Source organism: Manacus vitellinus, unplaced genomic scaffold, assembly GCF_001715985.3.
Source record: "Manacus vitellinus isolate BGI_N305 unplaced genomic scaffold, ASM171598v3 scaffold_12_pilon, whole genome shotgun sequence".
In the NCBI taxonomy this organism is placed as follows: domain Eukaryota; kingdom Metazoa; phylum Chordata; class Aves; order Passeriformes; family Pipridae; genus Manacus; species Manacus vitellinus.
Genome location: NW_021938949.1, coordinates 19,626,504 through 19,650,259, shown reverse-complemented (window position 1 = coordinate 19,650,259; position 23,756 = coordinate 19,626,504). Strand labels below are relative to the sequence as shown.

Genomic DNA, 23,756 nt, shown 5'->3' with positions numbered 1-23,756 from the left:
TCCCTCTTGTCCCAGCTCTTCCACTACTTTCACTCTGCCTTCCTGGCTTGCTGAAACACCAGGAGCTCCCTCCTGTCTAAGCCATGGATTGTGGTGGTTTGAGACCCTCAAAAATCCAATTTCCAAGTCCAAGCCCCCCTCCCACAACTCACCCCAGTGTGAGAGGGGTTTTCCGGACACAACACAAGACTCAATATGGGGGGAAGGGAATTATATTACAATTATTACACAAGTAAATATTATAATACATTATATACACAATTCTAATTATCTCTCCTATGGTAAAGCAATATTTACATTGGATCAAGTCTCCTCCTCCCTCCAATAAAAGTCCAGAAGGAAAGAAGGAAAGATCCTTTCCACGTTCAGGGCAGCAGTCATAGCTGGAGTTGTTGTAGCTGTCTCTCTCCATTACACACAAGGGGGTCTCCTCTCACCCCTCTCAGCCCTTCGGCTCCAAGTGAAGGTCTCTCTCCTGTGGACTGCGATTGCTGGGACAAAAGCTGGCTTCACCACATCATATCATGAGGTGTAAGACATCCCATGAAAGTCCCTTCCTCGAGTGGTCAAGTTCCCTCAAGTCAGAACGTTTAGGGCTGCTCTCAGTTCAGTCTTTGCCCCAAACATCTCATCAGAGCTCCTTTGCTCTGCCTCAGCTGCCAGCCTGGCAGCAGCAGCAGGGGGAGAAGGCCAGTTCCCCCGCATTCCGTCCGGCCGTCCTGGTCCAGCTTCCAGGACGTCTCTGAGCTTCTCAGCTCCTCTCTCCGGTGCATGCTGCATTTTAGGACTCCCATCAAGTAGAAGTCCACCCCCTCCTCCCAGGAGGGGTCTCAAAGGGGTTTTGGGGAGATTTAATTCAGTCTTACCCCAAAACTATCTTTGGTGAGCTTAGTCCTCTCTCCCTCCCTCCGTCAGCTTGGCCGCAGTGCTGTCTTTGCTGCTTCTCTCTTATCTTCTTGGCTTTCAGCCACAGTTCTCTGTTCGGTGCTGTCTCTGTTGCCACTCCTGCTGCCCACTCACAGTGGAGAAAAACTCCCTCAGCTCTTGGCCACAGTACTCAGCCCAGTTTAACACTGTTTCCGAGTTTCTGCAGCCCCAGCCGGGGGGCTGGTGGGGCCTCGGCCCCCAGTGGGGCTCCAAGCCCCCTGTCTCCTCGTGGTCTCAGACCATGGCTGCCACTTTTTCAGCTATGTCATCCTCCTTCTTTTCCGGTCTGGTGTGATATGTTTTAATTTTGCAGGGGCGCTGATTGGGTCAACACCAAGAAACACCACTCCCTTGGGGTTACCATTTTTTTTAGCTCCAGGGGAAAACACTTTTTTTTCCCCACCACAAGGATGCAGGCCAGCATTTTCATATTCAGGCTGAGCACCCATGGATTTGTGTATTCTGCCAGGATCGAGTGTCTGGAGGAACGAAGCCAATGCACATCTCAGCTCCACACCTCTCCTTCTGATCCCAGTGGGCACAGGCCTGCTGCTGGTTGCTGCTCCCTGGGAGTGGGGTACGCCAGGTTCTTCCTAGCTCCAGTCCTCAGTGACCCACATGCATCCTCCCCTGTACCCCAAAGCTGATGAAACAGTGCTGCCATGATGCTTCCATCCACTCGACTCCTCTACAAGAAGCAAGCAAGGCCAGTCTCCTGGAAATGAGCAACAAACTGAGGTTTCCCTCCCCAGTGGCCCACCCTAGAAATGAGAGCCTGGACCTGAAAATGGGGGATGCAGGTGGAATAGCAGCTCTGCTAGAGCAAACAGCTTGAGCATGGGCTCTGCCAAGTGAATCACCTTCAGAAGCAGGTGCATCAAACCTCTGCAACACCTCCTCCCTCCTGCTGAGGATGAAGATGGGACCAGATAGGCGTGACACTGCACTCCCCTGTGACTGTCAAACCAGCTTGTCTGCTGCCACTTCAGATAACACAAGCACTGTCAAGCCGGGGTGGGGGGGAGCACAGACCCCATCCCAAGTGTTGCTATGCCCAGGCTGTGGAGCCACCAGCACTCGGCTCACTGTCAGGCTGGGCCCCTGGCTACCTTCTCATCAGCACCAGGCCAGCACCTGCTGCTTGGAAGCATTGTCCTGCTTGCACTTCCACAGCACTAGAGCCTCCAGGCTGCCTTCCTGAGGAATGTTCCATCCATCCATCTTCAGCTGCTCTAGTTATACCAGTCATGGACTAAATGAACTCAACAAACATCTTGGGGGGATGATCAGGGACTAGTGAAATAATACCCAAGCTTGTGCACAGTTATAGGTGTATATATCTATGTATATAGTTGAAAGGTGTAAATCTGGGCATGGCATAATTAGTATAGAATAAGGGATGGATAATGTTATGGTTACAAAGCAAGGGGGTGGAGCTTTAGTGCTGAATATTCGATACCACCCACATCACTGCTGGGGTGTAGTTTTTGGCAGGGGAAAAAAAACCTAAGGCAGCCACCAGAACCCGGAAATCAACATTTTTGCCTTGCTCTCTCCAGGAAGGAGCAGGGTCAGCCACCCTGTGTACCCAGTCCCCACTGCCACCACCGGGGTCAGCATTTTGATAGTAAACCCCCCAATTCGAACGAATCAGCTCTCCAGGTTTTGGGTTGTCCCCATTTGGTTTTTCGTTGTTCCCAGGCAGGGGAAGGGGGTGAAGTTTAAGCCAGGAGAGCCTCTTTGCCATCTTGCCTTTGTTTCCAGGGGGCCATGTGGTGTTGCTGCATGGGAACAGTCACCACCTTGTTCTAGGGGGGCTAGGCAACATCTTGCCTTTGTTGGTTCCCTCTTTTGCATAATCTCTTACTATTGTTGTTGTGTATATTGCAATTTCTTTAGTAAATTGTGACTCCTCTCCTAGTATTCTTTCCTCCACTGTCAACAGGGCAATTTGAGTGGGCTTGGTTTTCCCACTGAGTTTTAAAACCAGCACACCACGTTAGAAAAGCCTGTCCCTGGGAGCTGCTTTATGTGCCCAGATGCCTGGAAAGGGCTACCCACAATCGGACCAGGAGTGGGGACAGACTTACAATAGGTGCATTCTAGAGACCCTGACCCTCTCATCCTGCCCCACCCCATAGAATCTTCGCCAGCACTGGTAGAAGACAGCAGGAGAGAGGCTGGTTTGCCAATGGGTCAGGGATAAGGTAAGCTCTGCAGTTGGTGCCCAGTTCCTTGGCTGGCACCTGGGGATCCACCTGGGCAGAGGGGTTATCCACCACTGCAGCTGCCTCTTGAAAGCTGTCCTTTAAGATCCCATGCCTGGTCAAAAACCATGAGAACCTGAAGATCATTGAGGACTTGCTGCCCCTCGGCATATACACAGACATCCCTACACAGGAAGTGTGGGTGCAGCTATGATTCCTTCAGGTAGACATGAATTCAACATGAAAAAGGAAAAGCAAATAAGGTACACCCATATACAGGGAAACTGAGTCAGGCCACTGGTGAGACATCCTCACAGGACCCACACAGGATGGCAAGGCTGCTCCGCACACAGCCTGTGAGACGAAGCATCCCTGAACTGCACAGAATATCTCAAAAGTTGAAAGGGACCCATAAGTACCATCGAGTCCAACTCCCTCCTCCTCTCAGGACTAGCAGTTTAAAAAATAATCACAATTCAGAAAAGAGTAGGGTCATTTACAACGTGACAGTTAAATGATTTGCCTCAAGCTGATACTGCTGTTCATTTTTTAACTGTTGGCATTAACAACTTGTGGAAAATCAATGTTCAGTCTTCCGTTTCTGTTCGGTTGTGTTGTTCCGTGTCACTCGGTGGAGACAACGAAAGCAGTGTGCCCTGTGCTTCTGTCACTTCCTGCCTTCTGAGTCCCTTCCCTTCACACAAGATCATTCACTCCTCTTTTTGGACACTGTGGGTCGGCCACTGGGGATTCCATCCCTCCTGACAGGAGTCATCTCACTCCACTCCTGATCTAAGCTCGGGAACAGCCTTCCCACCATGCCCAAGCCCCGGTTCAGTGGCAGGGTTACAAGGCTCACCTGACTCAGGTGATGGCCTGCATCCTCCAGCGAGGGAATGGCAGCGTGTGGCTGCATCTCTTCCAGTCCTCCCAGCTCACAGGGGCTGTCTCACTGCCCAGCAGGTCCCCAGGTCTCCCCCACCCCCGAGAAGCTCTGAGCAGAAATGGAGCCGAGTCAAAGCCCAGGCCTGGAAAGTGAGATCTACACCTTCCTGAGCTGGTTGGCAAGAAAAAGATTCTTTGAGATTAAGCGGGACATTGCTGCTTTTGCCACCTTCATGGGTGAGTGCAGAGCTCAGCACGAGGCATGTGCCAGATGACTTCCCTTGGAGCTGGGCTGGGCAGGCAGCTGCTCTGATCCCAGCAACCCAGCAGTCCTCCCTGCACTGCCCTCGCGCATCAGAGCTGGAATCAGGACTGGCATTCCATTCTGCACACTCCTGCCTTCCAGAACCGAGGAAGACTTTTCTCATCAGAAGAAAACAACACGCATTTGGTTGCATATTCTACCCCTACCAGCAGGAAGCTGAGTTGGAGAGGATGTGACAATATTGATTGAACCGCACACACTAGTGCGAATTAAAAAAGGAGCTCACTCTGCACACAGGGAGGGCTAAAAAAGACCATAGACAGTTAATAACCAGAGAGCTTATTAACCATAAAAACATCCTCCTCTGAGAGACTGTTAATGGTGAGCAGCTCCACACATGCACAATCACTTTCTAAGCAGAAAATGGTCTGGATCAGAGCAAGGGTTGGTAAATGCACACCCAGGGTCATGGCCGCAACTAGTCATAAGGCTAACTGACTGGAATCAGTAACAAGTCTGCTATTGCATCAGCCCATCCAGGCCTCTCTACCTTCCACATTCATTCACACACATTCATCAGTCACAGCCTGATGCTCACGTGTAGGCTCTGTTATGGCCTGCAACCTGTGACATCAGCATGCATTAGGCCAAGCACAGCACCAAGTGTCGAGTCCCCAGAGAAGGAGGCTGCAGCAGCACAAGGCTGGCACTAACCCACACAGAATCCCAGGTGCAAGGGCATGTTTTAGGGATACTGGGAGGAGCATCCTGGGAGATGAAGTCCCAATTGTACTCCTGCACATAGGCACTGGGGTGCCCCATGGTAATTGGTTAAGAGAATCACGTGTTGTTTTAAAGTGCATATAAAAGATGCTGTTTGCTTCCAATAAATGGATTTGGTTGTTTGGACCCCCAACCAACCAAGTCGTGTGAGTTTATTATATTAACAAATGCCACACCCAAGGATCTCACAAAGGGGCAGGAAGGAAGGGCACAGACAAGACAGGCCACATGCCCAGAGCAAAGGTCTATGCAGGACAAATAAAAATGAAAGCAACATACCAACCTCTAGTCTCCACCCTTGGAGTGATTCAAAACCCCTCTGAACACGGTACTGGGAGACAAGGTTTGGACAGCCCTTCTTGAGAGGAGAATTGGACTGGATAGACCTAGAGATCCTCCTTCCAGCCTCAACCATTCTGTGATTTCTTTGAACACAGAGCTCTGGATGGCACTTGGAAAACAACCAAGCTGTCAATGGACAATGGAAAAATGGTGAGCCTGCAGTGTTCACCTCAGCACACACGCAGGATCCTGGGCAAGGTATTCCAGTGAGGGAAGCCACCAGAAACAGTCTGGAAACAGCTAGCTGGAGCCCACCAGGAGACAGGTGATGCTTCTCATCACTTCCCAGCCAGCTCCATGAGCCAACCCAGGCTCAGTAACTGTGGCTTCTTCAAGACAAGTTTGGAAAACTACTTCAAGTAGGACTTGGGTGTCAGATAGCACTGGGCTGAGGCCATTTAAACCAGGCCCAGCCTTTGAAGAGCTGCCCAGCTGTGCCCCAGAGACCACTACCGTCCTCCCAGTAGGGCAAAAGGAAACGCAGCATGCGTAACCAAGAACAGCCACTCACTTGTGAGAGAGCACACAATCTCAGATACTAATTCTTTCACAGCCCACAGGAGCATTGCAGGTCTGAGGGTCTTTATTTCAGCTATCAATGGCTATAGGGATGAGTTACGCACTGTAGCATCCATAGGCAGCAAATCAGTGTAGCAGTGTGGTACTCACTTTGTATTTAATGACAGGATGAGGGACTGAACAGCTGTGCTCAGCTCAAGGTACCAAGGCAACTCCAAAGGCTAGCAGCGAAAACAAGATACTAAACCTGGAAAAGACCAATGAGCCCAACTAGGGTTTAGGGAAAAAAAAATCACATTGATGCCAGGGAAAAAAACCCAAAGAATTCAAACATCAGCAAATAAGAGCATCCTCAAAGGCGAATCAGTAACATGGGCATGGACAGAACAGGCAGGAGAGGGAGTCGCTCAGGGTTAGTGATAACTACAGCTGGAGCAGATCACAGCAAAGTACTTCGCTACGTGGAGCAACATGCCCTACCTTTTATGAGGTGTGTTAAATTACCCTTCCCCTCTTCCCAGCCACCCCCCAGTCCAGGAGTTAAGTTACAGCACTGTGTACAGATCCAGTTAATGAGGGGAGTCCAGAGCCCTCATCCCTTGTAACAGACCCGTGTAACTCATCAGGAGCTTAGGAAATGTGAGCCACACAATGCACAAGAGGACAGGGACAGGTGGAAGCTCCAATCACCCAGCACTGCTTTGTGACCTGCTTATGCGGCAGTCCCAGACAAGGCTACTAAAGCTGTGTCTCTGGGTACACTGACCCTGCCCTTTGGAGGGCATCTGGCAGTGAACTCCAACATTCCTCAGGCTGACCTAGACTCAGATGGGATGAGAAAACAAAGAGAGAGACACTAGAAGTACTGTAAGGGCTTAAACTATTCCACAGAGAGTTAATATGGCCTGTAGTTCCAGTAACTGGAGAAAACGGAGATCTGAAAAGCAAGAAGAAAAGCAGGTAAGTTCCTGTACCCCTTGGACCACGGAGGAAAGAGCACATAATAATGAGGTCTGAGCTTCACAGCATTACACACTTCAGCAGTGCGCTGCTGATGGGCAGGTTTGCTGCTGCTGTCACTGAAGGTACTTGGAGCACAGAGTTATTTGCTCAAGGTGGCAGCCAGGCCAGCTGCAGAGCTGGAACTGAGCACTGCTCTACTGGAATCTAGGTTGCTGAGGTCTCCATGCTCCCCTCCAGCACCCTGGTGTTTCCTGTCATCCAGCTCATGACTGAGAACACAAAAGTGTCTACTTGCTCCTTTCCATCTAGTCACTAGCTCAGCAGACATCTGCCACACCACTATACTTATCTTATGGCTGTCAGCTAGGCAGTGCCAGCCAGCTCCCTGGCTCCAGAGCACTGATTCATCCCTTGTTTTCAGCAAGTTGTACAAAATAACATCGCATCAGATCTAAGGTCCTCTCAAAATCCAGAGTAAAAACCAAAGCCCCTTCTCCAAGCCCATTACCTTGTCCTTCAGTTGCTGGCAAAGCTGCAGTGAAACTGTGAAGAACACAAGGGCATCATTTAGCCACGGGACAACACATTCCACTTTATGGACGTGGCTGACTTCATACCGCTGGCTGCCAAACTCACTGGAGAGGGGAAGAAGAGCACAGCTTCACACACAATGGCACAGAGCACAACTCCACTGTCCTCCATTCCCACAGGAGAGACTGATGACTTCTACCACATTTAAATCAGCATCTGGCAAAGTTACGAGAATGCAAAGACTCAGTCCACCTCTGACCAGATTTAGAGTTAAGCTAAAGGGTGAAGGCAGAAATTTCTTAACATTCCAGAGAGGCACAGAAGCAGGAAATGACGATGGCAATACCAATAACCGAACGCTCATTTTGGTTGAAAACTCTTATTCTAACTAAACTCACAGCACTGTATGGATGGGCTGGATCCTAGAAATTCACATCTTTGGGCCTTTATGGACAAGTCATTAAAGAGGCAAAACAGAACATTCACAGGCACAGCAAGTGACTCAGTCCAGCTTCTCTGCTTCACAGATGCTACAATGAAAACTGCACACAGCTATTTGGATCTCACCCTCAGCACACACATCTGTTACTCAGGTACACTACCCCTGTAGTGACTGTACTTACAACATGGCCCCAGGGTTGTGTAAAATGGACCCTCCAGCAGGCTTGAAGTTCTAGAGAAGGAAAAGTTCATTAGGATTTTGATGCAGTAAACAAACCACTTAGAAGAAAGGCATTTCAGGTTTGCACTTTCAGTAGCCGGACACCTAGAAATGCCCACACTCTATTTGCCTGGATACTCCATCCATATATAATCCATGTTTTCAGATCCCTTTCTCCTCCTTCATTAAAAATATCCTACACAGTGGTGGAGTTCAATTTAGCTCCAAATATTAGCACTAAAAAAATAAGATAAGAAGATCCAGAAGAAAAACATAACATAGATTTTTAGGGAAATCTTCCTTATGGAAGCACTGCATTTCATAAAGTTTAAGAGTTTAATGATGTTTTTACAGGTGTATTGGGTTTGCGTGGCCAGTTTTTGGTAGTGGGGGGGCTACAGGGGTGAATTCTGTGAGCAGCTGCCAGAAGCTTCCCCCATGTCAGCCAGAGCCAACTCAAGCCCGCTCCGGGATGGACCTGCCGCTGGTGCATCAGGACAAGCCCATCAGAGATGGCAGTGATTCCTTGGGGATAAGCTATTTAAAAAGGAAAATAAAAAAAAGTTATTGTGCAGAGGGAGAATATGTGAGAGGAACAGCTCTGCAGACCACCAGGGCAGTGCAGAAGGAAGGGGCAGGAGGTGCTCCAGATGCTGGAGCAGACATTCCCCTGAGATTCTGTGGGGAAGCCCCTGATGAGGCAGCTGTGCCCCTCCAGCCCACGGAGGGCCAGAGGGGTGCAAAGATCCACCTGCAGCCCAGGAAGGAGACCCACACTGGAGCAGGTGAATGCTCAAGAGAGGGCTGTGAACCCATGGGAAACCCATGCTGGAGCAGGATCCTGGCAGGGACCTGCAGACTCATGGAGAGAGGAGCCCTGGGAGCAGGTTTCCTGTTAGGATTTGTGACCCTTTGGGGGACCCACACTGGAGCAGCCTGTGCCTGAAGGGCTGCACCCTGGGGAAGAGTGACCCACGCTGCAGCAGTTTGTGGAAAACCGCTGCCTGTGGGACGGACTTATGCTGGAGAATTCCATGGAGGACTGTCTCCTGTGGGAGGGACCCCACACTGGAGCAGGGCAAGGACTCCTCTCCTTGAGCAGTGGCAGGAACAACGTGTGATGGATGAACTGACCATGATCCCCATTCCCACCTCCCTCCACTACTGGAGGGAGGAGGGAGAGCCTGGGAAAGAGGAAGGGGTGGGGGAAAGGTGTTTTTCAGATTTATCTTATTTCTCGTTATCCTGCTCTGATCTTGTTAGTAATAAATTCAATTAATATCCCCAATTCGACTCTGCTTTGCCTGTGACTGTATTTGGTGAGTGATTTCTCCCGGACCTTATGTCAACTCATGAACTGTTATATTTTCTCCCCCCTGTCTGGTTGCAGAGGGGAGTGACAGAGCAGCTTTGGTGGGTCCTGACATCCAGCCAGGGTCAACCCACTACATCAAACTGATCTATGCAACAGGTAAAGGAGAAAAGTATCCATCAAAACTCCATTCAGGAAACGCAAGATGCTACTTTGATGTAAACTGGATTAATATAATTATGCCCTCCCAAAATTACACAAAATTATCAAACTATATTGTAAGTACTTAGTGATAAATAGTTACTGGCTTTCTCCAGAGCACTGGTATGTTCTTCTGGGCTAAGTAGCCATGCCCCAAATTAGATTTAGAGACAGTGCTCTGTGTGCATCAGACCTAAACACAGACACTTAGCACCAGTTACCGTCATTTCTGCCTTATCTTATGCCCATAACATTGTACCAGGTAGCAGTGTGATCTCCTCCCTGCAGTGGGATGCAGGGAGAGGGAACTAAACAAGACTCAGGAAATAGCAGACATCACCTTGGTTGTGCTGGGCTGCAGCACATGGAGCTGGTAGACAGTGAGGCACAGCTTGTTCAGATTAATATAGAAATTCACAAGGATGTCTGGAGGCAGCACAGGGGTGAACATTTTCTGGTGAGAAAATAAGTAGTTTCTTTGTCAGTGAAAGGACCATCATTTCTAATGCTGGGAAATCACTCCCTTTTCCTAAGCCACACTACAATTACAATGGCAAGAGAGACATCAGGAGAGAAACAAAGACTGAGCAGCTGCAGGCAACGGTTGTTTCTCTCACTGCCCTTGATCAAATGGTATGCGCACAACAGTGAAAAGAGAGGATGGAGCAGTGTTCACAAGGGCAAATCATCCCTAGACAAGACTCCTGAGCAGAGAACAGAACTTAGGCATGAGGCCTGGTTCTCAGAGAGTAAGTCATCTGCCACTCCCACAGGAAGATACAGAGCAGCCAAAACCACTCAGGGTTTGCACTTGCTTCATCCCTGCCTCAAGAGACACTTCAGAAACCCACTTCCACCAGGATGCTGCCCAACATCCAAACTGTTGCATGCTACCATACAGGCCTGTATGGAGGTCTAGACCAGCGTATACTTACTGTGAGACCGCTAGAGGCAATTTCTGGTAGTGTTAGGGTAGCTGGAGTGGTCAGCCGATTTCGGGCTCTGGAGAGCTGCAACATCACAGCATCCATAAGCTACGAGATAACATACAGAAAACTGCTGAGTGTGATCCCCAAACAGCTCTGGACAGCATGCTGCAGAATCCTACAGCCTTCTGCAAGTGTTACAACAACCACAATCACCCCCCCTAACCCTTCCAGGAATTCAGGGATCTATTGGGAAGGGGTGCCTGCCACAGAAATGCTGTTTAACTGTTACCACAATCAGACACTCGTGAGACGAGCCAGGAGTGTTCAATACCAGGGACTGACAAGAAAACAGCTATTCATTACAAGAATACCAAGAGAACATGAGCTCAATTACTGATGCCACAGAAGCATCGACAAACTCATCATGGTCATCTCTTCAGAGGAGGGGGCATTAAGGAAAAAAACACACTGCTTTCTCGTTCTCCCCATTCCCACATCACAGGTACAACTGCTGAATGGGCTCCCCCCCTCCATAACCAGCTATGACCGAGGGAACTAGAAAGAAGAACCTGCTCATTGTGAGGCCAACCCTGCCAGAAACCACAGTTCAAAGGCTCTATTCAGGCAGACTTTCTTTTCCAGAAAAAAACGGGGAAGCAACATAGGTCTGTAATAGAGCTCATGATTGCTAAAATGAAGGTATTTTATATTATGACTAATTCCTCTCCCTACTTCCACCTGAAATTAAAAAGAAAATAGTTTTATTACCTAAACTTCTCCCTATGAGCAGCCCTTGCCCATGTGGAAACTAAAAAAGGTCTAGTTTTCTCATGTTTGATGTTGTGATGGATTGCAATGAGCAAGCTGAAACTCTGGTGCCTTCAGAGAGCACTTCCAAGCAGAGGGTTGGGCTTCACTGCCATGCAGCAGTTGCTCTATCAGACCCCAGCAGCTACTACTGGCAAGTGAGAAGTCACTTTCAAATCTTCAGTAAATCACAAGTACTGTCATCTTCTCTTTGCTGATGGCTGCCTCACTGCTTCTCTTGCCAGCAGCACTGATCAACAGAGAACTGTAATCACATCATCCACAGAAGATCAAGGAAGATCCTCCCAGATTATCACTGGTGTGCAACAGGGCACCAACTGCTCAGATTACTGGTGCCAAACTGGTACAGATTCATATCAAATACAAGGTCCCATGGACACTCCTTGACACAGGTACGACTGCAAAGTCCATTCCCATTAAGAGACTCAGACAGCAACGTGCATTAACTGTGTTTAAAACAACAAACGGAGGGAGGAAAAATGCATGTTCCTACCCAAGCAGCAAGGGCTGTCTCCTCACCTTGAGCACCTCTGAGCCTGTTTTGAACTGGTAGTTCACATCTCGGTTCATAAGCAGGTAAATGGCTTGGTTCACATGGTTTCTGGCATCCTGGATCTGCAAAGGTACAATGGCAGCCCTATGAAAAAAACACTCTCTCATATGTGGTGGCAAGTAGAGGTGATCCCCATTATCTCGCTGGCCTTCAGAAAACGGTGACTTCTCATATGCTAATGCCACGTCTGAATGCCAGACACTAACACAAACCTAACCACTGCTGCCCAGATGCATTATTGGGTTCTTCTCTCAGGGACTGGAGATGCAAAACAGCCTGACAGCTACAACCTGGATGGTCAACAGAAATATTGCTGCTGCCATGAAGGAACAGTGACATCAGCCACTCTTTTCCTGGGAGCACTCTGACCATGACTGCTCAGGTAGGAATTCTCACTGCTGATGGAATAGAGCGGTCATCTCAAGCACCACTGAACAATGATTTCTTCCTTAGCTAAAACCAACCAATCAAAGCTAAAACCAACGGCATTGATTACATTGATGATTTCTAATGCAGCGTCTCTGGCAGTATCCCAGAGTCCTTCTAAACTAAAATTGTTGGGATTGAGAGTTATCTCCAGCATCAAGAAGCTGTGCCATTGTGTGGGACTGGAACAGACTCAGGACACAGCTGGCTCAAGTTCCTCTCAAGCAAGAGGAACACAATTATCAAAGCAAGGTATCATAGGTGTATCCCAGTGCTTTCATGGGAGCAAGGACAAACTAGAGGAAGACAATGGCCCGGGGAGAAAGTGACTGGTGTTCAGCTTCAGGCAGCAACCAGAAAATTGAAAAAAGAAAAACAACAAGGAGTAAATGAGAGGGTGCAATAAATGGAAGTGAGAAGCCTGAAAGCTTGTATGAGAAATGTCTGCTGGGAGACAGACAACACAGCTTGGGGTATTTGTAGTTCGATAGATCTACACTGCCCTCCAGCAATCCTAGATCCCAGGACAGCCTTGTAGAGGTCTCCCTGGCATAGATCTGGACACTGGTTCCTTCTCATGCAGAACTCAAGGATCACAGAACAACTCTGCTCTTAGAAAGCACAGGTATGGGAGGCTACAGAGGGAAGAGAGAGATGGTAAGTTCACTGTCAAACTGCAGAGAGACTCTGCAGGTACTTAGGCATTTCCAAACATCACTCCCTTCAGCTTTTACACCTCCTAGATGTTTCTGAGCAAGTTAAATGGTTCCTGGCAGCATTACCCAACCAAGCAATGCCAATCCTGCTGTCATAATGATTTGCTTCATTCATATTCCCCCTTGTTTTTGCTCTGTTTTCTAATCAAGTTCCTCAAAATTTGTGTGCCTGCACTTGTGTTCCTCAAAAACATGCCTATACTACAATTCTTACCAATGACTTCACTTTGCACAGACAAACAAAACTCCAACTGGCACCACTCACTAAGGGAAGGTACCATCTTTGAGATGCTCATTTTTAATTCAGAGGCGAAAGATCACCACATAATCACTTTAAATGCTTTTGCACACAGTCCTTTTGAGGCACTCACGCTCCACATCTGAACAACATTACAACACAAAATGCTTGCAAGTAAATAAAGGAAGGTGTTTTCCATAAAAGCCAGTAGAAGCCTATTAACAAGGCAGCAGTACAAAGCAGCCACAAAACAGGATGCACTGCTGAGTGCTGTCAGAAAAACTTCCCTGCCTTGTTGCAAGGCATAAACAAATCGAGTTGAGTTTGGCATTAACATCGCAAGTACACAATTTTCTAGATTTCTACAAAGTTATCAGGTAGAGCTTTCACTTTGCTGCCAAAGCAGCTGTTGGGAATGGCACTCAATGCCAAATGCACTCATCACCTAGAAAAATCTGAGACATGGCAAGGGGAAGCACAAGGAATACGTCTTCCTCCAACCTACTCAGCTTTGACAAAGTAACTGTAGTAAACCACCTCCTCCAAATCAGGCACTAGTTCAGGTCCTGAAATCAGGTAGCTCCCAGCAAAATGGTGGGAAAGAGATTCCAGTTCTGGATAGCTGCGTTCTTTTAACTCCTTACCTGAGGGAACTCAGACATGCTACAGGAGCACAGTGATGTCCTCATGTCCTAGTTAGGACAGCTGAGATCAGTTCATCATGGTGGGTGTAACCCAAAACTGTATTCTATAGCCTTCCATGTCATTTCCCAGAAACTAGACTATTGTTGTCAATAGACTATTCGCACCCTCTGCCCATAGAGCCTGACTCCTCAGGCTATAAACTAGGTGTTAAGAGGCCTGTGAGATAGGAGGATGTTTCTGTCCTTACACCCTTTGTGGAACTCCCCGCCCTGAGGGGAGCACTGAACATTCCTGCCTGAACTGGAGGATATATAATCTTGGAGTTTTGGAACATTTTTCAACCCACTCGTGGGATCCAGAGGACGGCTGCATCTCATCGCTCTCAACCAGACTTAGACCACCACTGGACTGCGATCACCAGTTCTGGCCAGACTGCAGCAGCTCTCCCACCAGCAGGTTCTTCCCCTCTCCCTTTACTTTGGACTCAAACGGGGCCCAAGGAACACCATTTTGTTCATGCCCCAGGGCACTGGGTTATACATTTGGGTTTTTGTGGGTTGAGACCAATTGTTTGTTTGTATTATTGTACTTACTGTATTATTTTAATAAATTGTTATTCTGACTTATAATCTCTCCTTTGAGTTGAGTTCATTCCCCCTGCTGGTTAACTTTTAAACCAGCACACCTCAGTGTAAACAAATGTATCCATAAGAGAATAACAGCAAGCTACTTGAGGCCCCTGAAGCTGCTCTTTGCCCTGCTAGCCTGGGTGTCATAGGCAGACACAGGACAGTCCTGTGTAGGCACCTTGGGCACTCTTTTAAAGGATCATGACTGCTATGCAGACAGCCTTCAGATTGCTGGTGTGTCAAGAATGAGCAGAACCCATCTCTTCCACCCAGCACTGTAACTGAATGTAACTGGACCTGCTTCTTCCCTGAGTTTCTACCACTGAAACTCATGTGAAATGGACATCAACAGTCTCTCTCAAAGGACTACAACGACTGCTCAGAGGGCACAGACGGGTGGGCATCTAAAGCCAACAGTACCTGCTGCAATTTCCACTGTTTGTCTTCCCGGAATGCAAAGTGCAGGAGCTGATTGTTTCTGGGCATTTTCAGATTAACATCCTTGAAGAAAGAAATAAACACATGAGAGCAAGAAATGCCTGCATGCAAAACATGGGGACTGCCAGTCCCACCCCATTCTTCCAGACCACCCTGGCAAGCTGCATTCCATAGTCATGGCACGGTCAGAACCTCAGTGCTCCCACAAGGTGATGTTAATACAAAGAATAGGTTTAAAGGCATTGAGTGAATTGGGATCCAGGCAGGACACATGACCTCAACTCAGAAAGTCCCCAAGGAAATTTGATACTACACAACAAAGGTGGTAAAGGCAAGGAATCCCCATGGAAGTTGACTCCAGCACTCACCACAGTGTGGGGGTGGTGGGAGGGAATGTCAGATGCTGGGTCTTGACAAACTGCAACAATTGCTGAAACATCTAGTATTTAAGGCCTATTAGGGAAGACTGACAAAGAACACTGATCACTGGTAACAAAACCAGGGTGACCTCCCACCCTGAGGTGATCAAAGGGTAATAAGGATGACACCCACCCCTTGTAGTATAAAGCAAGAAGCATGGCAAGTACTCACAGCTTGACACAGGGCGTCTCCCTGTAGTGTCAACACACCTTTCACCTGGTCTGTGCTGGAATGAGAGGAAAGATCTGGGCAACACCAGTCACAAGAGGTACCTACTGACTGCCAACTCGACCCTGCCCCTCCCAGTCCTGTGTAGCCAGCCCAGTTCTTCCTGTGCAGGGTCTGAACGCTATTCCTGCCCAGTACCTGAACACTACACGCGCTTTCAAAGTTCCCAGCTCTTGGCCTATGGCCAGCTGCTGTCATATTCTTTACTGGCCACCTCACCCCAACTGCCCTGCCTAAAACATTACCTTCATTTCTAATCCCATACTTATCCCATGAATCACCTCTCGACAGTTCGGTTGTTGTTACAAACAGCTCCAGAAGGCACAGGCATAAGACAATAAATGAATTACCGACATTGGAGGGTTAGGTGGTTAATACAGGAGTTGAAAATTACCAACCACACCTCATCCCAAGGAAAAAAACCTAATATAAATAAAACGTAAATAAATGAAACCCCACAACCCAAAATAAATAAAAAACTCACACCCCAAACCCTTTGAAAAATCCTGCAAGATGACTCACATCTACAATGAACAGTGAGGGGAGAAGACTGAAACACCTGGGCCTTCAGGAACTCAGTTTGGCCACACCTTGCACTCTACTACATTAGACAGAGACTCTTTAGACCAACACTTTGCAAGATTCACCTTGCAACAACAACAAATGAAAACTAAGATTAAGCTTAATATTTTAAGATCTGAAGAAGACAATCTTCAAACCCAGTACAGAATTACTGCATCACCCCTTGCAATGCTCACTGTGCCGTTCCTAAGGACTTGCTTTGTGACAAGCTTGCGACCTTTGCCAGAGCAGCTATTGAGACTAAAGGCTATGGTGAAGATCAAAAACCGGACATCAATTTCAGAAGAACTGCATGTCTGCATCACCTTCTGCACAAGCTTCAGTTTGCTCTGTGTGAAGGAGATTTACTGTCTTAGGGAGATTAGGACAAAGGTTAAGATTTGTCCACACAGTCAGAAACCGAGCCAAGAGCAGAATTCGGGTCTTGTAACTGCAACTCCCTGTGCCCAGAGTCATAAAAACGCCCCTTGGCAAACTGCCCGCACCAGCATGGAGCAAGGAATCAGTGATACCAGGTGTCAGCAGGAAACAGCACAAGGCTGGCTCTGGCAGCCCTCAAACACAGCTATCAACTGTTACCTTCACCTGCCATGAGAGTTCGTTTGTTTGTTCTCCTTAAAGCAAAATCTTCTATTAAAGAAAACCCCACTACTCCAGAGGTGCTATAGAGCCCTTCACCACAGATGCTCCGGGATCTGCACCTGTTTGCTGTAGAGGGAAGTGACCGACTGACCACCACCACCACTTACCCTGATGTGCTCAGTACGAAATTCTCCTGCCTGACAGCTGCTCCTGAGCCACTGGTGGGCAGAGCAAAGCGGTGGGAGGCCTCCTGCCCGAGAGAGGACACAGTGAGTGCTGGAGCATCTGCACCATGAGCCAGGAACAAAGATAACACGGACACCAGCAAGTGGCCAAACGGTGAGTGCTCACCTCTGCCAGCCTCCTGAAGCCCACCGAGCAGAGCCCCTGGATTTCATCCTACTGCAGGACCAGCACAGTCCAGAAGGCTCAGTGTGTGCAACCCACAGCAAGAGACGTTTGGAAATCCCACACCCCGGAGCTGGGCAGTGCCAGAGGGGTCCCCAAGCTGCCCACAGAAGGAGCAGCACCCCTCACAGCCCAGCGCTGCATGCCCTCAGCCACCATGGTGCTGCCCCTTATCACAGCTGAGGGAAGTCTGGAGTGAAAATCAGTCCCCCAACTGGTTACACTGGCTGGTGACAGTGCTTTGATCTCTGTCCTGTAATCACACTTCACCCTTAAAACTATGACAAATTCTTCAAAAAAGGTATTACATATAAAGGTACTGCAGGCTTTTGTCACCTGCTACTGACTCCCATCCTGGGGTTCTGAGTCAACACCATGGCACTCTGGCACCTGCCCCTCACCTCCACATTTTTGGCCCTGCTCTTCCATCACTCACTAATTCCCCAAAAACCTCAGTGTTAAGGGGTTGGGCCTGTTGAACACTGACCCAGCAGGCACATGGTACACTCTCAGTGCACACAATCCCCCTTGGCCAATTCCCCTCCGGCTGCTTGGAAAGAGCCAAAGCTGCAGCCCATGCTCAGGCTGGAGAAAGGTGCTGCCCACCTGGTTCAGCTGAGCACATCAGGCCTCTGAAAGGGGCAGGTACCAGCAGAGGAGTGAGCATGTCGAGGGCGGGACGGTTTTGAACGAGGAGAGTGCATGCTACTAATCACTGCACAAGTAGCAGCTGTCAGCTAAAGGCCACTCATTTCCACCGTCACATGACGGAGCTACAGGCAGATCCAGATTCTGTTCCAGAAAATATTCACCTCTCAGGCAAATGCCTGGCAGATAGGTCTGGCTGCCTCCACTTACCTTTTCAAAGCAGCTCTCAGCAAAGAGGGTCAAGAAAGAAGTAATCTTGGGGAAATCAGCTCTATTGGGAGTCCTCAAAACCAGAGGGCAAGCAAGCACTAGGGACAGCACTGGACATGGGTGCTGGATGTTTCCATACAGCCTCTACTAAGAATTTTTTCCTCCAGGGGAAACCTACGACCATTCCTCCACATGGGAGGGCAAACAAACCCACAACACAAAACGCAGACAAAATTAACAAAATTGAACCTCACCTTCAAAATATCCTGCAGCTGCCTCAAAACAGCATGGACCTCTTCTTGTAAAAGCCATTTAAACTCTTCTTCCTACATCATGGGAAAATAGTAGTGGAATCATGAGAAGTCAAACAGTGGAAGTAAATCTCTCAGACACGTGAAAATTATTTAAGTTCCAAGTGTGGTGCTGTTTCTGTGCTGTTTAAATCAAGGAGGAAAAGAAAAAGATTTCCTCCTGGTTTGCTCAAACACCTCAGTCTCCACATCTCCACTTGTCTATCCCAGTCCAATGAACTGTCCTCATTCTTGTCCTGACTTTGTTTAACAAAGCAGCATTCACACAAATCACTGTACCAATAATCCCAGAATTATGAAAGAACAGGCAGCACGGGATGCAAATTTTAGAGCAAAGTAGAAATCCTGCTGCTTCAAAATCTGAAGCATCTTTTTAAGCTGCTGGGATGGGCTGACCTGGCTGCCAGACACCAACACAACCTTCCCCACTGCCCCTCTTGAACAGGTTGGGGGAGGAAATAAGTTCATGGGCCGGGGTAAAGCCAGGGAGATCCAGTTCCAGTTCCTGGCACAGGCAAAACTGAGCCAATTTGCAGACAAATTTGTTGCCAATTAGATGGTGAGAAACAAAGATAAAAACCAAAATGCCCTCCCCTCCCTCCCAGCATTTCCCCAAGTAACAGCAGCCTAAAAGCACAGCAAGCCAAACTGAAAACGGGGTGGGGGAGACACAGACAATCACTGGGCCAAATTCAGTAACCAACAAGTTTGGATCTGATGACTCATTGTCTCGGGCCTCCATTAGTTGCTGCCACAGAGAAGGCTGTATAAAGCAGACTCTCAGAGCTCAGCTAATGCTTCTGTTAAACCACGAGATCTCATCCAAATCATCAGAGAAGTGGGGACAAAAGCAAGCAGACTACTACATGTTACCCTGTAAGAAAAGAGAAATTTTCCATGTAGAAAGTTATGGAAGGGAATGAATTGAGCAGATTGCCCAAAGAAAAATGGGCAAGGTGTGGTCAACTCAGAACTTTAAGCTTGTGGTTTCTCTGGTAGACAGCTCCTGTTCACCATGAGGCACACAAAATAACCACTCATTGATGTGTCAGCACCTCACACAAGAGTTTTCCCAACAACTAGTAGGAGAAGGCCAAGTTTGTTTCAGCAAACATTCACCCAAAGCCAGCACACACAACAAAGCCAGGCAGGACTCCCTGTTATCCTTCAAAGAAGTCTGGGTGCAGGACCACTGACTTCCACCATTTAATCCTGGTCTGGATTTCTGGGAATCATACTGATCACAGAATCACAGACTGTCCTGAGCTGGAACGGACCCATCAAGTCCAAGTGCGGGTCCTGCACAGGACACGCCAACAATCCCACCATGTCTCTGAGAGCATTGTCCAAATGCTTCTCGGACTTTGTCAGCCCTGGGGCTGTGACCACTGCCTTGGGGGAGCCTGTTCCAGTGCCTGACCACTCTTTGGGTGAAGATCCTTTTTCAAATATCCAGCCAAAACCTCCCCTGACACAGCTCCATGCCATTCCCTTTAGTCCTGTCACTGTTCACCACAAAGACAGATCTCCCTGCTCTTTCTGTAGCGCTCGCTCTCCTCCAGATTCCCAAAGGAACAGTGATCCCGTGGGTGCAGCAGACTCCTTCAGTGCCTCCACCACCCACCGGCACTATGCAGGCATTTCTACTTCAAAATCCCACTGGTGTCTTTCTCCCCTCTAGTCACAGCAAGAAATCTCCCCCTCCACACTAATTTCAGACTGAGTCAAGTTCATGCACCACATCTGTGCACTACATAGCTGTATTTTTGGGAATGCTGCTCATAACCTTCCAAACCACATTAACGTGAGAAAGACCTGTTTTCCCCCGTGGCTTTCCACTCAGCCCGATGGATCTCTGCACCGCCTCCCCAGAGCGGAGGTCTTGCTCCTCCTCGCAGCCGCTGTCCCGGGGAAGCCGCAGTGGCGGCTGCTCTGCGCCATCCCCGCTGCTGCACCAGGTCCCCAGGGCGGCTCTGGCCGTCGCCATGTGCGGGGCCTGTCACCAGGTCACGGTGCACACTCGGGGTGCACGGAGCAAGGCGGCCCCCGCCCCGGGGGCACCACTGGGCAAACGGAGACCCAGCGCCGCCCCCCGGGGGAGCCGGAGGGAGGCCGAACCGTACACAGCCTAGTGCGGCCACACGCCGGAACGCGGGCCCAACCGCCTGCCAGCCGGGCAGCTGCCCCGCCGGTCGCGACCGGGCGGTCCTGCGCATAGCGCTCGGCCCAGGCCGGGGCGCGGAGGAACACAAAGACGCCTTTCCACCCCATATCCGCGGCTCCCCGCCCGAGCCTGCCAGAAGCGAGCTGCGGGGCCCGGCAGGGCTGCTGTCTCGGGGCGGGGCCGCTGCCGCTCGCTTCGACCCAGCTGACGCGCCGCCTGACCAACCAGCCACGCCCAGCTCCGCCGCTCGCCATTAGCCGCCGCCATCCCGCCCCCGTCCGCACCGCCCCCGGCGGCACGTGGCTCCGCCCGGGCGCCACGCCATTGCTGCGCACCGTCCTCCGCCGCTCCTTCAATTGGCTGACGCACGCCCGCAGAGCCTGATTGGGCAGCATCCCGGCCAGGGCCCCTCCCGGCCCCGCCCATGGCGCCTCACGGCAATGGCCCCTCACAGCCCCGGCCCCGGCCGAACGCGGGGATCAAACCGAGCGGCGCGTAAGAATCCTCAGGAATGCGTGAAAACGTGCACGTCTCCTCGCCTCTTCTCAACACAAATACATTTATCCTGGCAGTGAGATCGGCGGGTTCGAGCGGGAGCGAGGGGGCCACGCACACAGAGCCTTCATCGGATCGGCCCCTCGTGGAAATGATCCTTCATTCCCGGAGCAGGGAAAGCTTCCAACAGCACCAGTTCCTGCTGCAAGCACAGCTCTCGACTTTGTCACGTTCTGCGTTACTTCTAGTGGCAGTGCTCTAGAGGGAGTGGTTCCTTGGGCACCTGTAACTCCTGTACCTGGAGCCCACTGGCGTGAGCACCAGCCCCTCGTGCCTCGGCAGGAACAGCTGCAGCCGTCCAACTGCAAAAGCTGCCCGATTATCCACAAACAGTATTCCAGAGCTTGCAAAGACTTCACTTGAGGGATCGTGTCTTGGAATGCCCAACCCACTGCTGAGTTAGTGTTCACAGAATCATGGAATAGTTTGGGTTGAGGGACCTTATCGCTAGTCTCGTTCCACGCCCCTTCCACTAGACCAGGCTGATCATAAGACTTAGTGTTCAAAAAACCCCAAATGTCAGAAGGATGGATACCCCAGCCCATCACTTACACAAGTTGTCATCAACACCAGAACATTAAAACTAAGCATCCTCCTCTCATCCCAGCTGCATGGAGCCCTCTGCACACGGAGGCTGGAATTAATCCAAACTCATCCTCTGCAATGCCTCACTGACAGTTCCAGGCTTCAGCAATTGTCAAAGCGCTCTTTGGAACACTGTGGTTTCTCAGCAGCTCTGAGTTTCTAATATTCTGTGGAACACACATATTTCCTTAATGCCTCAAGACAACTCTGACAGGCTTTAGAAAGTGTCACAAGAACATTGTGTTACCAAGAAAGGTTTTATTCTTTTTGCCAGTAGCTTTGTTAATTGCACCAAAAAAAAAAAAACAAAACAAAACAAAAAACCAACAAACAAAAAAACCTCTGTTTTGCCATTTAAACATTTTCACACATCCTATTCTGAATGACAAATATTAATTAAAAACAAGGCAAGAAAATAAAAATTCACAACCTTAATGAACTATAGGATCTATCATCGAGGAAAAAGGAAGTTGCTTTTCTTACAAGCTTTTCACAAGTGTCACATTTTCTCTTTAAAAAGGAGGGAGTCAAAAGAAAGCAAATTGCTAAAACAAATCCTCATAAAAAGAAACTTTACAGAATTGTCAACAATATTAAGACAACATTGACTAGCTAGTTTTATTAGAGCATCTCTCAATCCACTGCTTCCCCCACTCCCCTCCCCCAAATCTCAGGTCTAGGAAACATTGAGATCCATGTTCAGAAGCCACAGACATAAATACAAGAATCCGACTGAGACTGACAGCAATCTCAACTGGCATCTGGAACAGTCTGGTTTTCCCCACTTCCATCCCTCCTCCTCACTTCACAGCCACATCAAAGCTCTTGGTCTCCTTCTGCTCCTCCCTGGCACACCTGTGACTGTACAGCTGGCCAGGCAGCACCAAAGCCACTCTACAGCCACTCTCACTGGACATCAGCTCAAAGCTGCAGTCAGACCTTCCCAGGACAAATTACAGTGTTGAATTAGTCCGTACCCACCACTCCCACAAAAATAATCATCTCCATTCTGGGAACTGCAGTATTTCTGGAAAACAAACCCTGCAGTAGTGAGCTGCCTAGGGACCGGTTCTTGGAATTCACTATGAAACATCTGTCACAGGACTTGAGAGCTCCTTTTGCATTCTCACTGTATCCAGAGGCACCACAAAGTAACAGAGAAGAAGATCCTCCATTACCTTTGCTCAGACCCATTCACCTTCACTCTGGCCCAAAAGGGCAGGGACACATAGGGGATGCTGCTGCACTGGCTCGGCACAGTTCACTCTCAATTGCACCTGAGACAGTACCTCCCTCTTCCTTGCAAAAATTTTCCACTCTAAAATCTGTAGTCTCATCTCCTACCTGCAAACCCACAATTTCCCCCAGATGCCCTCAACGCATAATCCGTTTGAGTGATTTCCTAACTGTGGCATGTTTAACCAAGGACTTCAGGTGCTAAACAGCGGAGATGTGGATGGGGAAGCGCAGTGTGTCAAAGCAGGTCAATGGCTGCTTATCCTGGGCACATTTCTGTGCCTTTTAACATGAATACCTACATGCAGGACGGCAGCGGCACTGCCAAAGGAACACGGATGTACAACTAGCATCGCTCACACACACTGACCAACGGGCAGTGAGGTCTGACAGCTCTGTTGCCAGGTGTTCACCATAGGACATAAGTAATGCAGAACACAGCATGAGCCCAAAAAGAACAGAGATCACAGGAGGTGAAATACTCAAAGTAACATTTAGAGCATGAGGCATTAGATGTTGTGATTCAAAATGAGTATCTGATACTCTGTTTCTTAACAAGGTGCCCCTGAACCATACGCATACACTGCACAAAGCAGGATTGGGAGGAAATTCTAATCCAGGGGAAATTTCCTTACACAGCCATTAAATTCCTAGGAATAAAAAAAAAAAAAAAAAGGGGTAGGGGCAGACCTTGGGGATTTAAAGGAACTCAGCCTAATTTGAATCTGTTCCTTTTCCTTTCAGAATCCCAGCCCAAGGAAGGAAGGAGACTGTGCCACTGAGAAGTGATTTTGGCCAAAAGTTTCTCACTTGGCATTTTTCTAACTCT

General features: G+C 49.0%; 1 protein-coding gene across 1 annotated transcript; it reads right to left on the bottom strand.

Annotated features, from left to right (window-relative positions):
* Nucleotides 1-197: 197 nt before the first annotated feature.
* Nucleotides 198-18,402, bottom strand: ROGDI (rogdi atypical leucine zipper). The gene is made up of 11 exons (XM_029957764.1): nucleotides 18,331-18,402; nucleotides 16,978-17,060; nucleotides 15,590-15,644; nucleotides 14,981-15,061; nucleotides 11,873-11,968; nucleotides 10,532-10,630; nucleotides 9,937-10,050; nucleotides 8,046-8,095; nucleotides 7,400-7,526; nucleotides 6,079-6,865; nucleotides 198-5,535 (listed from the first exon to the last, which is right to left on the bottom strand). Exons 4-10 carry the CDS (start codon nucleotides 15,044-15,046, stop codon nucleotides 6,824-6,826), a joined length of 594 nt encoding a protein of 197 aa, XP_029813624.1. The 5' UTR covers nucleotides 15,047-15,061; nucleotides 15,590-15,644; nucleotides 16,978-17,060; nucleotides 18,331-18,402; the 3' UTR covers nucleotides 198-5,535; nucleotides 6,079-6,823.
* Nucleotides 18,403-23,756: the final 5,354 nt, after the last annotated feature.